This window comes from Carex rostrata, chromosome 21 (assembly GCF_964058835.1).
Source record: "Carex rostrata chromosome 21, lpCarRost1.2, whole genome shotgun sequence".
NCBI classification, from domain to species: Eukaryota; Viridiplantae; Streptophyta; class Magnoliopsida; order Poales; family Cyperaceae; genus Carex; species Carex rostrata.
The window spans coordinates 6,384,113-6,399,256 of NC_135938.1; the positions used below are offsets into that span (position 1 = coordinate 6,384,113).

General features: G+C 35.0%; 1 protein-coding gene and 1 long non-coding RNA gene across 2 annotated transcripts; one reads left to right on the plus strand and one right to left on the minus strand.

The window, feature by feature from the left end:
• Window positions 1–424: 424 nt before the first annotated feature.
• Window positions 425–1,196, plus strand: LOC144573683 (uncharacterized). The gene is made up of 3 exons (XR_013518057.1): window positions 425–562; window positions 829–928; window positions 1,176–1,196. It is a non-coding gene; the product is annotated as an uncharacterized LOC144573683 (long non-coding RNA).
• Window positions 1,197–8,282: 7,086 nt separating this feature from the next.
• Window positions 8,283–9,233, minus strand: LOC144573085 (putative F-box/FBD/LRR-repeat protein At5g44950). The gene has a single exon (XM_078322773.1). The coding sequence runs from the start codon at window positions 9,231–9,233 to the stop codon at window positions 8,283–8,285; it is 951 nt and encodes a 316-aa protein (XP_078178899.1).
• Between the last annotated feature and the right edge of the window lie 5,911 nt (window positions 9,234–15,144).

Consider the following 15,144-nt stretch of genomic DNA (forward strand, 5'->3'; position numbering starts at 1 on the left):
ATATAGGAAATCATTCCAAACAGCAGCAACAACCAGCCTGATGAGGCTGTTACAACGGCATCTAATGAAGAGCTCGAGGGGGATTATCAGCAAATCATGCAGTGCATAGAGAAGGATTTCAAATTCATACTTGAGTTATCTTCTTCAGGTGAGAAATTGCATTTCAACATTTGATTAAGTTTGTACTGTGTTGAAATTAAGGACAGTCAAGTTATTCTTAAGACTCTTTCTGACCCAACTTATAAAAAACAAGCTATGGAAAAACGGCAAAAGAGTTGTGAAGTAGAATACAAACACTCTTTAGTGTATTATGGCAACCCTTGATCCTACCACTAGTGTACTGAAATTTGTATGGCTATCGTCGGTATCATCTGAAGATGCTTCTATGCAATGTTGCATCAAATTCTGGGTTGTATGTTTTTTTATTTCCTGGCTAATGCAATATTGAAGGAGGTGTTGTTTGTGATCGAGAAGGGAAAGTCCGAGACCTTCTCTCCAGGAAAGCCTGCTAAATTCTTGCAGAATTAAAAATCTAGCCTTACTTTTCTTGCATTCCTTGAAGGTACCGCTTGTAAAATATATTTGATTGCAATAGATTACTTCTCGAATGACATTGGAATTGTGGGCCTTCTCTAGGTTCATATATTTGTTGATTAAATATGTCAGATTGATGCTGGGCAGTGTCACGTGCTTAACTAAGTTTGAACACTTTGCACAATTTACTTGGAAGTATAAGTTAATATTTCAGTATAGGATTGATTTTTGTTGAATGTTACCTCCTTCGTTTTGTCAAGAGTTCTGACAACAACCATGCTAATATTTTTTAAGGCTACTGCCCCACAAAATCTGCTATTGCTAGGTTCCGTTCAGAAACAGTGTATGTGGAGTTCATGAGGAAATGGAATGTTGATGCGTACGTTTCATGGAGGTACTTGCATAAACATCTTTAAATCATTGCTTTTTGAAGTTGCAGCAATTATACTATGTGGATTTTGACTTTTAATGTTGAGTTGGTCCTGAAAATTGCCACAGATAAACATAGATACCAGTAAGGTTGCTGGCACTAATCAGAATTAGTACTGCTTGGCACTCCATACTGTAATCCTTGGGGTCATTAATAATCCACTACTAAATGCCCTGCTTTTATGTAATGTTCTTTTCTTTGATTTCCTAAGATTTCAGGAAATTGCGGGGGGGGGGGGGGGGGTCTAGACTCTAGATTCTTCCTTGATTGGTCCCCCATTAAACCAGTCAAAAGCGAAGGGAAAATCCAGAAACTATAGTTGAAATAGAGTATAAAGCTTCTAGAGAGCCTAAGAACTTGTTGGAGTGATGATGTTCTTGTTTTCTCTCATTCTGACAAATTCATGCGTCTATGCTTGCAGCTTCTCTCAAGATTGGCTTATTTCCCCTTTGTCTATTATAACTCTTTCTGTCTTACATCCTTCTAGAATAATTATTTTCTTACTTTTTGGATGTTGGTTGCAAATGCCTCTATCTAGGACATTATAATTCGCTTTGGGCAAATATAATGTAATGTTTTTGGGTACAATTTAGGCAATGAAAAAAGAAACGAAAAAAAAAAAACAAGATAAAATGAAGATCTTGTATCATCCTCATTGTCCTCTGTTATCTTACTATTGAGACACTTTTAGTGTATTGACCATACACATGGAAGTACCCATATAGTCCAATGCTAACGTTTTTCCAATGTTTGGCAGGAATATGGGAGTAATCTTGCAGAAATTGGAATAAACGCTGCTGATATTTTCTCTTACCGCTCCCTGTGGCAGTGGGTTGCCCCAGAAAAAAAGCAATCAGTTATTGCTTTCTAAACAATGTGATATATTGATTTGAACAGTGTCTACTTAGGTTTTCAGGCTTTGTAGGAATGTACTGGACAGCTATGTTCATTGATTTTCTCAAGGAAACAAGTGTTATTTATTACTAGATATATTCCTTTTTGTGGAAAATTATAGATAAAGAGGATCATCCATCAGTGAAACTCAGTTATTAGTTCACAGGTGGTCTTTGTCTCATTTAATTTAAACCTGGAAAATTACGATTGAGAGGACTCGAGTGATATTTGAAATGCATTTAGCTATGTGGTGACACAATAAGAATGATCATTTTGGATAATCCGGGATATTACAAAATTATTGTGACTGGCTCACATTCTTTAGGTCATTGGGATTGATAATGCAAGTGATTTCAACATGACAATTTATTCCTTTTCTTTTTCTTGTACATGGATGAATTTCTTACCAAAAGAAAATTTATATTGAGAAAATCTGCCATTAGTGTTGATAGATTTTATAGTAATCTACAATTAGTTATGAATAAGTCAATTGGCCCTCAATCAGAACAGAGGGTTTTTTAGATGATTAAGCCTTACAGAACAATAATGTAGTTAACGAAAACTAGGAGGTGATCAAAGCTGAAGTGCTGCACTCAATAGAATACAAAACATTACATTAAAAAAAAAGAAATTGTAATTTAAAGGAAAAACCCAGGTGAAAAAGATCGGAACTCAATTATGTTGCCACTGTGCAAGATAAAGATGCAATTTAGAAAATGTCAGGCATTTTATTTCATCACTCTACCACTGTAATATAAGCAACAACCTACATAGTATACATCTCTAAACTTGTACACCATCTCTTCAGTATATCTTAGTTCCTTCAGTATCCCCTTAAACTGAAATCAATAAAATGAAAAATAAACTCTAGAATAGACTTAAAAACCGTAAATATGTAATTTCACGTATTGGAACACCTCAATATTTCATTACAAAATCTGACATATCATTATTTCGCCACAATATTACAGATGGACGTGCTAGTATTGTTTTATTTCTACGATTTTAATTATATTAAAGGCCTATAAGGTACAAACTTCATTTATATATAATACAGCTTCAATATATTATTCAAACAAGCAATGATGCTTGTCTACTAGTTTTCTTGGGTATTTGTGAGATTAGTTGTGATATGTCATGTTTTATAAAGGACATTGCATTTTTTTATTTTAGGGATTCACAGCTACAAAACAAATTTTGCCAAAACATAAGACAAGATATATATAAATTTGGGTGGCAGAAAAGAAAACAGAAAAGCTATATACCTCTCCTTGAGATCTATCCTTTCTTTTTCTTTTCTTTTTTTGAAAAACATTGAGATCTATCCTTTCAATGCCATTTCCTTTGATACATGACCAATACCGCCTCTCCAGTTATAATTAGCTGGTGCATCCACTGTATATAAAAAAAAAACCTATAATTTTTTTTTAATATAATAACGGAACTTACAAACATGCAAACCTGAAGCTTCTGAAAAGTCACTCAATTTCTTACCTTAAAATTTGGAAAGCTTGCAGCAAGCTTGTCGAGCTCTGCTTTCAGCAAAACATCATCAGGCGAAACATTTGCATGTACTAGAGAAAGCTGTGTATCGGCATGAAAATAATTACACAAGCAAAAATCAGTACAAGTGCATAATTAAGATTCCAAAGAAATCCTCTAAAGATATAAATGTAATGCATAATCCCTCAAGGACATACTTTGAAAAGTTTTATAAAAAAAATTCCACCGATGTATTATAAGTAGTTGCATAAGATGTTAGCAAGCTTAATATAAAAATTTTGAGTTCAAATTTTAATGGAACGTAACACATTGCACAGATCTTTTAACAAAAGTGTTGTAATACCGATTCGGCGATTCCGTTCATCGATACCATTCGATTTATAGTAGTTACAATAAAAATGGGCCGACTAACTTTTAAATTATGGGCTGACTAAGTGTTGTAAGAAGCCTTTTTGAAATTGATAGTCTTGAAAATATTATTTTTCAAATGTTTTTCTTCAAATTGATAGTCTTGACAACATTAATTTTCAAATGTTTTAGGAACGGGAGGTTCATTGATTTTGGTGTAATACAGTTCTCATTTTCAAAAAGATAAGTACCGGTAAGCTGCAATGACATCTCCTCTATTGACATACATGTGAAAATTGAATCAGGTAAGTTGAAAAATTTGCAATTTCAATATCGATCGATAATACGCGGGGTCTACACATGACTGCATACCAAAGAAATTCAAATACAATAATATGAGTGTTCCTCTCTTTAACCCACCATTTCAGTTTGAATTTATCCAGGATTAAGTTTTCTCAATGGAAAAGGACGCCGGCAAGGAATCTTAGAAACTTACCTTCGCATTTTTGGAACTCTTCTTCTTTTAGATTATCAAGTGGTTCTTTATGGTCATCAAAGATGAGAACAGACAAAGCAACTCAAACCTTTATCCATCGCTTGAATAATATGCATGTGCACATAGCCTCTTTGGTAGGTAAAAAAGATAGGATGTGGGTAGAAGCAGGTGATCAGGCAACTCACTAATTATGTCTCCGGCGAAATCTCTATCCTCCATTTCACAAGTCATGAAAATGTCTACCAAACACCTTATATGTAGGATCCTCTGATGTAAGGAAACCACAAATTATCTAAGACTATTATACAACTAGGAAAGAAAAAGTACCACTTAAAGTATAAACAATAGACCAAACTAAATCTAGCAAATTTTCTGTTCGGCTGGGGGGAATTATATGGATAGTGCAAATCAGGAATTCAACCATAAATTAAGAACAATGAACGAGTGATTGCTTCTAGCACAGTTTGTTAGGATAAAAACTATGAGAAAGAAGGGAAAAAGATCTGAAGCAACCATATCACGATGGAAAAATATATGCACTCAATCATTCAGCCTTTACAGAGACCATTTCCCAAACATCTTACGTGCATGATATATATCTGGTCTCATGGTACAAGAAAACAACTCTGCTCTTAAATTGAGATTCAGTAATACAAGAGGTGAACCCCCAATTAAAATAATAACGGTACTTCCAATTAATCTTGACATAGTTCTCCAAAAATAAAAAAGAAGATATTATATACAATCATATATTTAATGGATTAAATACAATCATATATTTAAGGATAATAACAAACGGGAAGAAAAACCTACCACCAGTCCCAGTCAATTCCGTAAAATAGAATATGAGGGACTCCTATTTACCTTTGAGAAAGGGAGAAGTAAGAAATCAAGTAGATTCGATTGGCATTCTGAAGTACTTGTTTTTTCACAAAAGAGGCACACTAATGGCAATCGGAGCCTCAGAGGTAATCTTCGCGAAATGGAGAAGATTTTTACAAGTTCAAATTTTGGACCAGAGTGAGAAACTATGTTGCATGGATATTGTTGCATGAATATGGGTACGGATATTATATCGGATACGATATAGATACAATGATACGGCAATTCTCAAAAATAAAAAAGAAGATATGCTTATTATGTGATATCTTTTTTATTATTTAATTATATTATTAATTCAACACTTATATTACATATATTAAATATAAAAAATTATAGGTATACATTATACATAATAGCTATTTGAATCAAACATCAAGTGTGACCTACTGTAGTGTTAATGGTGTATGCCTCTAGAGGGAAGAGCCCGGTTTGATTCTCCACAGGCGCAAAAAAGAACTTATTTTTGGCTTGATCCATACACGGTGTACAGTGTACAGGGTTGAGCGTTGGTTTATAGTGGACATGCAGGTATCGAGCTCTGATGCACGTGAGAAGTGACAGTGTCATATCGGAAACCGTATCAAGAGATTAAGGATGCACGACGTAAACTGATACACAAGCTGGTGTATCAGATAAGTTTCGGTGCCATATTGAATGTGTATCTGTGTCCGATACGGGTATGGAGTAACATAGGTGAGAAAAGTGAATTCGAGAAAAAGAGGGACTAAACCAGCACCAAAATTCTAGGTGAGACTGCTATCCGTATCAGTTCCGTTTTTTTTTTAGCATTTATACTTATATTGGTGCATTTTCTGATGAACTGAGGGGCAAACAAAGCTTAATGCAGTCCTAACGCCATTTTTCACCCTAAAAAATTAAAACTAATAAAGCACTATCCTGGCACCATTTTTTTTTTTTTTTGCGGAAAAAAGGCCCTTAGCCCGATACAATAGCAGTTACCTGATTACAAAGAGATCAAATTCTGAAAATCTAAAGAACCACATACACCAAAATCAATCTTTATAAATAGGAAATATAAATACCACGTTATGCCATCCTTCGTTCCTGCCCTGTTTTGCTAGAAGATCAGCCAAATCGTTTTGGGATCTGTTTATGTGCTGGCACTTAAGGTCCTAATTTTCCTTGAACAACCTCCATATTTTCAATAATTCAAAAAAGGCCCTCTGGTCTTCATTTTGGGGTGGTTGGAGTTTAGCAGCAACTGAGGCTATTGTGAGGTTGTCAGATAGGTTTAGACATCTAGGTGATTCCTTTTGCCAGAACGAATTGTAGGGAACCTGCTTATCGATCTTCCATAGTAAATTGTCATTATTTTCTATATATTTGGTAAAAGAGCTGACTAATAAGACTATTTAGTATTTTAGAAAGTTTCTCATTGGCTTGAAAAAGTAGAGACGGACAATTCATTTTTTGATTAGCTATAGAAATCAACATATTGAAATCCAACATCAAATCAAAACAAGGTAGAACTAATACATATTAAGTGTGCTGGAAATTATAATCGGATTGTGGAATTGAAAGAGAAGAGAGGAGTTTATAAACTTTAATATCTTTTATTACTCAAAAATTACAAGCTTTGATATATGCTCACTGGCACTCACGCCTCACTATCTATCTGATTCTATGATTCTACTTCTATTTTTTCATACCCTACGCCACAAGCTTCACACCTATTTATACTTATCCTAACCGACTTTAGGATATTTCTAGATTATACTTTGTACAAAAGTCTAGACAACTTTAAATATAAAATAGTATAAGAGAGATTTCTACCACATTCTATTATTACCGACTATATAGGTCGGTTAGAATGTTCTAGAATTTTATAGAGTAAATTTTGGGCCTCTTCCAAATTGATTTGGATTGGCGCTGCAACTTCAACAAAGTGTGCACTAAACACAGCCCAAGACAAAAGATAATATCGAGAATAAAACTAACAACACATACTGAGCATCTACTAAGGACTAGTTAATTAGTCAACAACAACAAAAAGCACTAGCCAAAAATGTCAAACAATGTGACAAAAAGTGACAATCTTACAAGATAATAATCTCTGTTAGTGTGCACCCATACTTATCAAATTTAAAAACCTTCTCCGAAGACAACTTAACATTCTTCCCCGGACATCCTCTCTTCACTGCTTCAAGGTATTCATGTTGGAATGATATATCTCCTTCTTCAGCAGCATCATCACTCGGCTTTGGTGGTGAAAAATTAAGAGTTTACTAATTAGATGGCAGATAACAGTAACCGAAGGTCTAGCTTGGGTTTACATGAAACAGAGTGCTTCGCTCCGTTCATTTTGTATTTTACAATGGCATGGAGTATAATCATTTTTTTTTCTCAATTCTACTTTCGCCTTGGCTAGTTTTAGAATGTTGTGGTAGTGAGTCAGAGCCTTAATACCCTATCTAATACCCTATCTAAGCTAGTTAACACAACATCCAGACCCTCACGAAATCAGATTGCAACAACAGTAAAAATAACAAAAAAGATAACAAAATTATTATAATAGTTTGGTACCACGTATGTTAATTGTTAAAGTCATACAATTATGGTACTGAAACCAAACCATCTTACCAGATTGAGCCAGTCATCTTTAGGAATTTACTAGAGAGGGAGAGGGAGAGAGAGAGAGAGAGAGAGAGAGAGAGAGAATACATCACAAAAGAGGCTCAAAGTGAGGTTCTTCAGATTGGGTGAATGTTTGAGGATGCACACCGGTAAATCCCAGTCAAAATTGACATCTATAACTCCAATATACAAGCTCTTTAAGTTTTTTAAGGTCGGACAATTTGGAATATCTTCTTGTAGTAAATTCTACATTGTTTAAAAGAAAAGATTATTTGAAGGGGGGTATGAACTTAAAATTGCACAAATTATTCAATAAAACAACTGCTACTTTAATAAAGCTTTTTATCAATCCTGGCATCAAATTAAAAGAAATTACTTCTCCGATATGGGGCCCTAAAGATATTTCCTAAAGATAGCATTTTTGAAGAATCCAACCTGATCCAATCATTAGTTTTGCCTTCCTTTACCATTCTACAAAATTGCTCAAAATCATTCATAGAAGAATAACTTATTTATGTCACTGCCTTTATCTTTTTCTTATTGACTAAGTAATAAATTAACACCGATTTTTGTATTATTTTTAATAATTAGCTACTTAATTCATAGAAAAATGGAGAATACCATAACTTCACGACAAGTTGTATCTAGCAACAGACTTGTGACATTTGAAAGGCCACCAAGAAGCCTCAAGTCATGATTCAAGGAATCAGATAAATCAATCTCTTCAAAAGAGATATCAGCTGTGACAAGAGATGACATATTCTTCAAAGTAATCCCACCTGTATTTACAGATTTAATGCTCAGAGACACAACTTCTGGGCAAGAAATCTCCATCGACACATCAAAATTGCAATACTTTACTACCAACTTCTTGAGCACATTAGAGGAAATCATATTCACTTCCAAACAGCAATATTTCAAAACTAACTCTTCAAGAACAGGACACCCCGACATAAACATTATCATTATGTCATCATTCAATTGCTGATCACCAAGCTCCAGCTTTTTTAGGAAGGGGAGGTCCATTGATCTCGATTTAATAGATTTCTCTTCATCAATCCAAATAGTAGTGTTAAGCCGCAATGAAATCTCCTCTATTGTGTTAAGCCGCAATGACATCTCCTCTATGGAGGTGCATGTGAAAATTGAACCAGGTACATTGAAAAGTTTTGAGGTTCTAATATTGATCGATAATACGCGGGGTCTGCACTTGACTACATGGCAAAGATATTTAAATACATAAAGATAAGTTCTCTTCTCTTTACCCCACCATTTCAGTTTAAAATTATCCAGGGGTAAGTTTTCTCGATGGAAAAGGACGCCTCTAAAGAATCTTAGAAACTTAAGTTCAGTTTTTAGGAACTCTTCTTCTGTTAGATTATTAGCTGGGGTTTTATGGTCGTCAAAGAGGAGAACAGGCAAAGAAATCCAGACCTTCATCCATTGCTTAGACAATATAGAAGTGCGCACAGCCTCTTCGGTAGGTAAAAGAGATAGGATGTGAGTAGAAAGCAGGTCATCAGGCAACTCACTAATTCTGTCTCTGGCCATATCTCTACCCTCCATTTCACAAGTCATGAAAAGGTCTACCAACTACCTTACATGCACAATCTCTGTATTCAAATGTAATAAAACCATAAACCATTAATTAGATAAGTTATCTCAGACTAATACAAAAGTAGGAAATAATACACCAAACTAAATCTAGCAAATTTTCTTTTCCGATAGGGGGGATTATATGAATGGTACAAATCAGGGATTCAATCCTAAATTAAGAACAATAAACAAGTGATTACTTCTAGCACAATCAGTAATACAAGAGCTAAACCCCCAATTAAAATAGCGATACTTCCAATTAAACCTAACATTGTTCTAAAATAAAATAGAGATAGTCTAATTATAATGCACTATATACAACATATAAATATAGTGATAGTCTAATTAAAATATATTTCTTTTCTTAGAAGTTTTTTTTTCCATTGATTGATCCTCAATAGATTAGCAATATTATTATGTTTAAAAATAATAATTAACCGGTGCAAATTATATTTATTTTTTAAAGTTTTTTAATTTATTTCTTTTGCTTGCTTGAAGTTTCAACTTGCATTCATTGGTATTAATGTTTCTTGTTTGTATTGATAAAAACTACTGTGACTTTTTAAAAAGTTCTAATTAATGGATACAATATTATTGATTGGTTTCTATATGTTTTGATTATTGAATGCCCCAATTTACTGATATTATGTAAAATGTTATGATTGATGTTAGGTTAAGATGATTTTTTTTAACATTCACTCTTAAATTTGCAATGTAGATATTGTATATATAATAAATTAAATCCAAACAGAGACTAATGCTCAGTACATACATTCATGTTTGTCACAAATTTGCGAGACAAATTATCGCAGATCAAATGTCGATTCATCTATGTTGGATTAGAATTTAACGGTCGTAAATAAAGTATACTTGATGGGGCCTTACTATAATAAATGAATTCATTTTTGTTTAATTCTTCTCATCGTAGCTTAGGTAGATGATTATGTTAAAAAAATTGAGGTCAATACATCATCCATTGTCCTTCCATTTCAAATTGAACGGATAAGAACTTTTCATTTTGATGGTAGAGCAAACAATCATGATATTATCATGTGCCAAATTTTATATTTCTTGTACCATAAAAATTGTATTATTTACCAAAACAAAAATTGGAACTTTTGGAGATTTAATCACTAAGATTTACCAAAATTTCCCATGTTGTTAAGATATTTAAATTTGTTTCCCAACCTAAACCCAGTTGGGGGTAGTGGTTGTTTCGCTTAAGGAGTGATTTCGTCGAATACCTTATGGGCATACACCAATACCCAACCAAATGGAGAAATATGAAAGTAAAATAAGAAGTCAACACAAACAAGCAATCAAGCATAGAAAATAAAATAGAGACACAAGATTTTACGTGAAAACCTTTACGTGAAAAGTTTTACAAATACAAGGAAATTAACAAGCTAATAACACTCTTTCTCACATTCTCTTACAATCTCACACACTAATCTATAAGATTCTCAAGTGTATCAGTGAATTGGTACAAAAAGAGCTAACTCTAGAAAGAACTTAGAGAAGAAGAGAAGAGAAGAAAATACACGGCTTGACTCTAAATAGAGAGACATATCGGCACCACCTTTAATTAAATCAAAACACTATCGGTTTGCTTTGTCACCGATAGCAAAGGCTCAAAGCAGCACCTGCTTTGATATTTTGCCGATAGTAAAAGGCACCAAGTGCCATCGGTTTAAATTCAAAACCGATGGGAAAAGGTCAAAGGGTTTGGACCCTTTATTTGTCTTCACTTTAACAATCTTCCACTTAAAAACAAAGCTCCCACTTGATCTCATAATTAAGTACCACACCGCACTCCAACATCCAAGTTACTCAACCCACCCGGATCGCCTCCTTATCCAGAGGCACCACCTTCGTGAACATGTCGACAATCTTCTCAATCGCATGAACCTTCTCTACGATCAATTGCCAACAATCAAGCACATCAACACGAATCAAGTGGTATCGCACATCTATGTGCTTCATCTTTGAGTGATACGTCGCATTTTTCTCAAGGTGTATAATGCTTTGATAATCACAATGCACAACATACTCATTTTGCTTTAATTTAAAGTGTCCAAGCAAACCCTTCAACCAAATAATCTCTTTGGTCACTTCATTCAATGCAACATATTTCGCCTTGGTTGTAGACAAGCCAACAACGTCTTCCATACAAGACATCCAACTAACGGCTCTACCACCGATAGTACAAACATAACGCATTGTAGATTTCCTTGTCTTTTCACAACTCACATGAACGGCGTCAACATACCCTTTATCATTCTCCAACACAAACATCCATCTATTTTTCAATGATTTCCTTTTCTTTGAAAGTTTCACAAACTCCCAAGTCTCATGTAGATGCAACAAGTTAATTTCACGCTTCATTACCCCTAGCCACTTGGCTTTATCCGGGAAATCAATAGCCTCATGAAATGACTCGGGTTCATCCGCATCCACAAATAAAGCATAACATAGAGAAGGAGAATACATTTGTGTAGGTTGAGAAATCCGAGTTGATCTCCTCAACTCTTGTACCGGGGTATTAGTGTGCTCATTTTCGCTTGCACCTTCACTCTCATGCGTCTTCACCGGCTCACTCTCATTCTCATGGTTATCACCACCATCTTGAGGACATGCCACCTTCTTAGATGCAACACTTGCATCAACATACTCCTTCACATGTCGATTTTCATTTTGCTCATTCTCATGATTTTCCATGAATATCACATTTTCATGGAATATAACATCTCGGCTTCTAATTGTCTTCATTCCAATAGGATCCCAAACCCTATAACTCAAAACATCACCGCCATAACCAACAAATACACACATCTGTGACTTGAGATCAAGCTTATTTCTCTTCACATTTGAAATTTTTACAAAAGCTTCACAATAAAAAATTTGCAAGTGATCATAAGAAATTTTCTTACCACTCCACAAAGTTTCTGGTATGCCACCGTCTAACGCCATGCTTGGTGATCGGTTGATTAGATAAACCGCGGTGTTGGCCGCCTCGGCCCAAAATGATTTTGGAAGACCCGAGTGAGACAACATACTTCTAATCGGATCCACAATGGTTCAGTTCATTCTTTCAATGACCCCATTTTCTTGCGATGTATGTGAAACCGTCTTCACTCTCTGAATGCCATGTCTCGCACAAAAATCATCAAATTCATTAGAGCAAAATTCACTATCATTATCCATTTGTAAACATTTGATGGTCTTTTCAATCTCATTTTTAACACGGATTTTAAACTATCTTAAAAGTTTCAAAAACTTGAACTTTTGACTCCAAGGGATAAATCCAACATTTTCTAGAAAAATAATCTAAAAATGTAACAAAGTAAGATGCTCCATGATGTCTCGTTATTTGGTCTATAAAACTGACCATATTTTGTACCAAAACCTGTGTTTTAAACCACCAAATCGTGTCTTTTACATTGAATATCTATAGAATGTGGTACTGCTGCGCTTTTATTCTCATTTTGCATAAAACAGCCGAAATCAGGGAAGTTGTTGAATTATGAAGCTCTCAACGCGCCTCGCGTCACATCCAAAGCGGGCCGCATCATACCCTGACGTGACCACAGACGCGATCACTCATGACTCACGTGAGAGATACAGACAAGCGGGCCGCATCACACTTGACGCGGGTCGCGTCAGCCTTTTCCGGAAACAAAACAGAATAGGAAACAGAGGCTCAATAAAGGAAGGTCGGCCAGAATAGCTATAATACAGGATTCCTTGCTACATACCAATCATTCTGCATTTTCTGGAGCTAAGGAACAATTCCTAGGGTTAGGACTTGACGACTGGCTTGGAAACGAAGTTGAGAAGCGAAAGATGCAAGTTCTTCATAGATCTACTTTGTTCTTCGAGTTTTGTCATGGCTATTTCATTTATTACTTGTTTTATTTGCTTTTTTATCATGTCTGAGTAGTTTATTTAGTTTCTAGGGTTAGGACGTAGTCGGATACTATGTTTTATATGAATGTTGTTTGAATCTGTGTTGATGTTTGTGTTTATTTGTTTGAGTATTATTTTAATTGCTTTGTTGAAATTGTTTGAATGAATCTTAATTTACTGTTAGATGATCTATAGCATCTTTCTGGTACTTTGGCTTTGATGTTTCTTTCAACCAGACTAAGTATTTGAGGTAGGTTTTCGAGTCGTGAGGCTAAACCCAATAGTAACTGAGAGGTAAACTTTCCATTTATCGAGAGATAAAGGATACCTTTAGTAAACCGGACAAATAACTTAGGTATAATACCAATAAACGAGAGTTCAGGTTGGAAATCTAAAAGGGCGAAATTGCAATTCCATTACCAAGTTTATTAAGCCAACAAACGAGAGTTGAGATTTAGGAACATTAGGTACTTTCAATAGAACCTTACACAAAGAAACAACGCAAAAACAGACAACTTCTATATTAACTTGAGGGTCATGCGCCGAGAGGCAAAGTTGAAGATGAAATCAGAAACCCTGGAAACGCCTTTTTATAACTGATAAAAACCCAAATTTTACTTTCTGTCATTCTAATTATTGTTATTGAACTTAGAACCTTAAACAAACCAAATCAAACTTTTCTCACTTCTAGTTTTTAATTAATTTAGGTAAAATCTAGTTAATACTTGAACTGTCCTCTGGATCGATACCTGACCATACCATCGATAGGATTGTATACTTGCAGTCTGAGTCATAGTGTAGTCCAGGTTAAAAGGTATAGCTTGCTATACTGAAACTTTGTTCTATATTTTTGAGTGAACACTCCACCAAGAGATTTGACATTAAATGGGCCACACATATCGAAATAAACCAATTCCAATGATTTCATTTTTCTATGGGATTCATTCTTTTTAAAATTCACTCTCTTTTATTTTCCATAATATAATGAACACAAAACTCAAGAAATGAACAATCAAAAGAAGGAATAAAATTTTCATTTTGTAACAACTTCATACCTCTTTCACTTAAATGACCAAGCCGGTTGTGCCACGCTTGCATATCAGCATGCTCATTTGCCATAGCCACAACACTTCTTCGGGGTGCTCCATGAAGAATGTACAAACTCCCATCTTTTTGCCCTTTTATCAATGGCATGCAACCTTATGACATCTTCCATGATCCTTTACCAAAAGTCACAACAAAACCATCGTCATCAAGTTGACCCACCGAGATTAGATTCTTGGTAATTTTGGGTACATGCCTCACATTGCTCAATTTCAATCACCTTCCATTAGCTTGCTCAAGCTCAACATCGCCAATTCCGATAATCTTACATGGTCGGCCATCACCAAGATAGACATTTTCACCATCTACCTCTTGATAATTGACAAAATAAGAACAATCTGAGCATATATGGAATGAGGCACCCGAATCCAACATCCAAACATCCATGTTTGAACTCACACTACAAGCAACGCTTAGTGTCACCGTATCTTCTCTTTCATCGGAAACTATACTCACTTCACCATCATGCTTCTTATACTTTTGCTTGCCTTTCAAGAGAGGACAATCTCTCTTCAAGTGCCCTTCCTTCTTGCATGCCAACAAGAAAATTTTCGGCGTTGAGATTCAACCCTTATACCCAAGGAATTGTTCCTAGTAACCAGCCTTCCCCTTTCACCAACCGTCAATGCCTCACTAGACCCGGTTTCCAATTAGGTTGTTGTCTTCCTAGTTTTCTCATTCAACAATGAAGTAACAACATCACTCAATTTGAATTTGTTGCCCATTATGTTCGCAACGGTAGTAACAAGAGCATCTCAACTAGTAGGCAAAGGACTCAAAAGTAATAAGCATAATACCTCTTTATCAAGATTTACCTTCAAGGATTTCAATTGAGCCGCAATTGAGTTGAACTCGC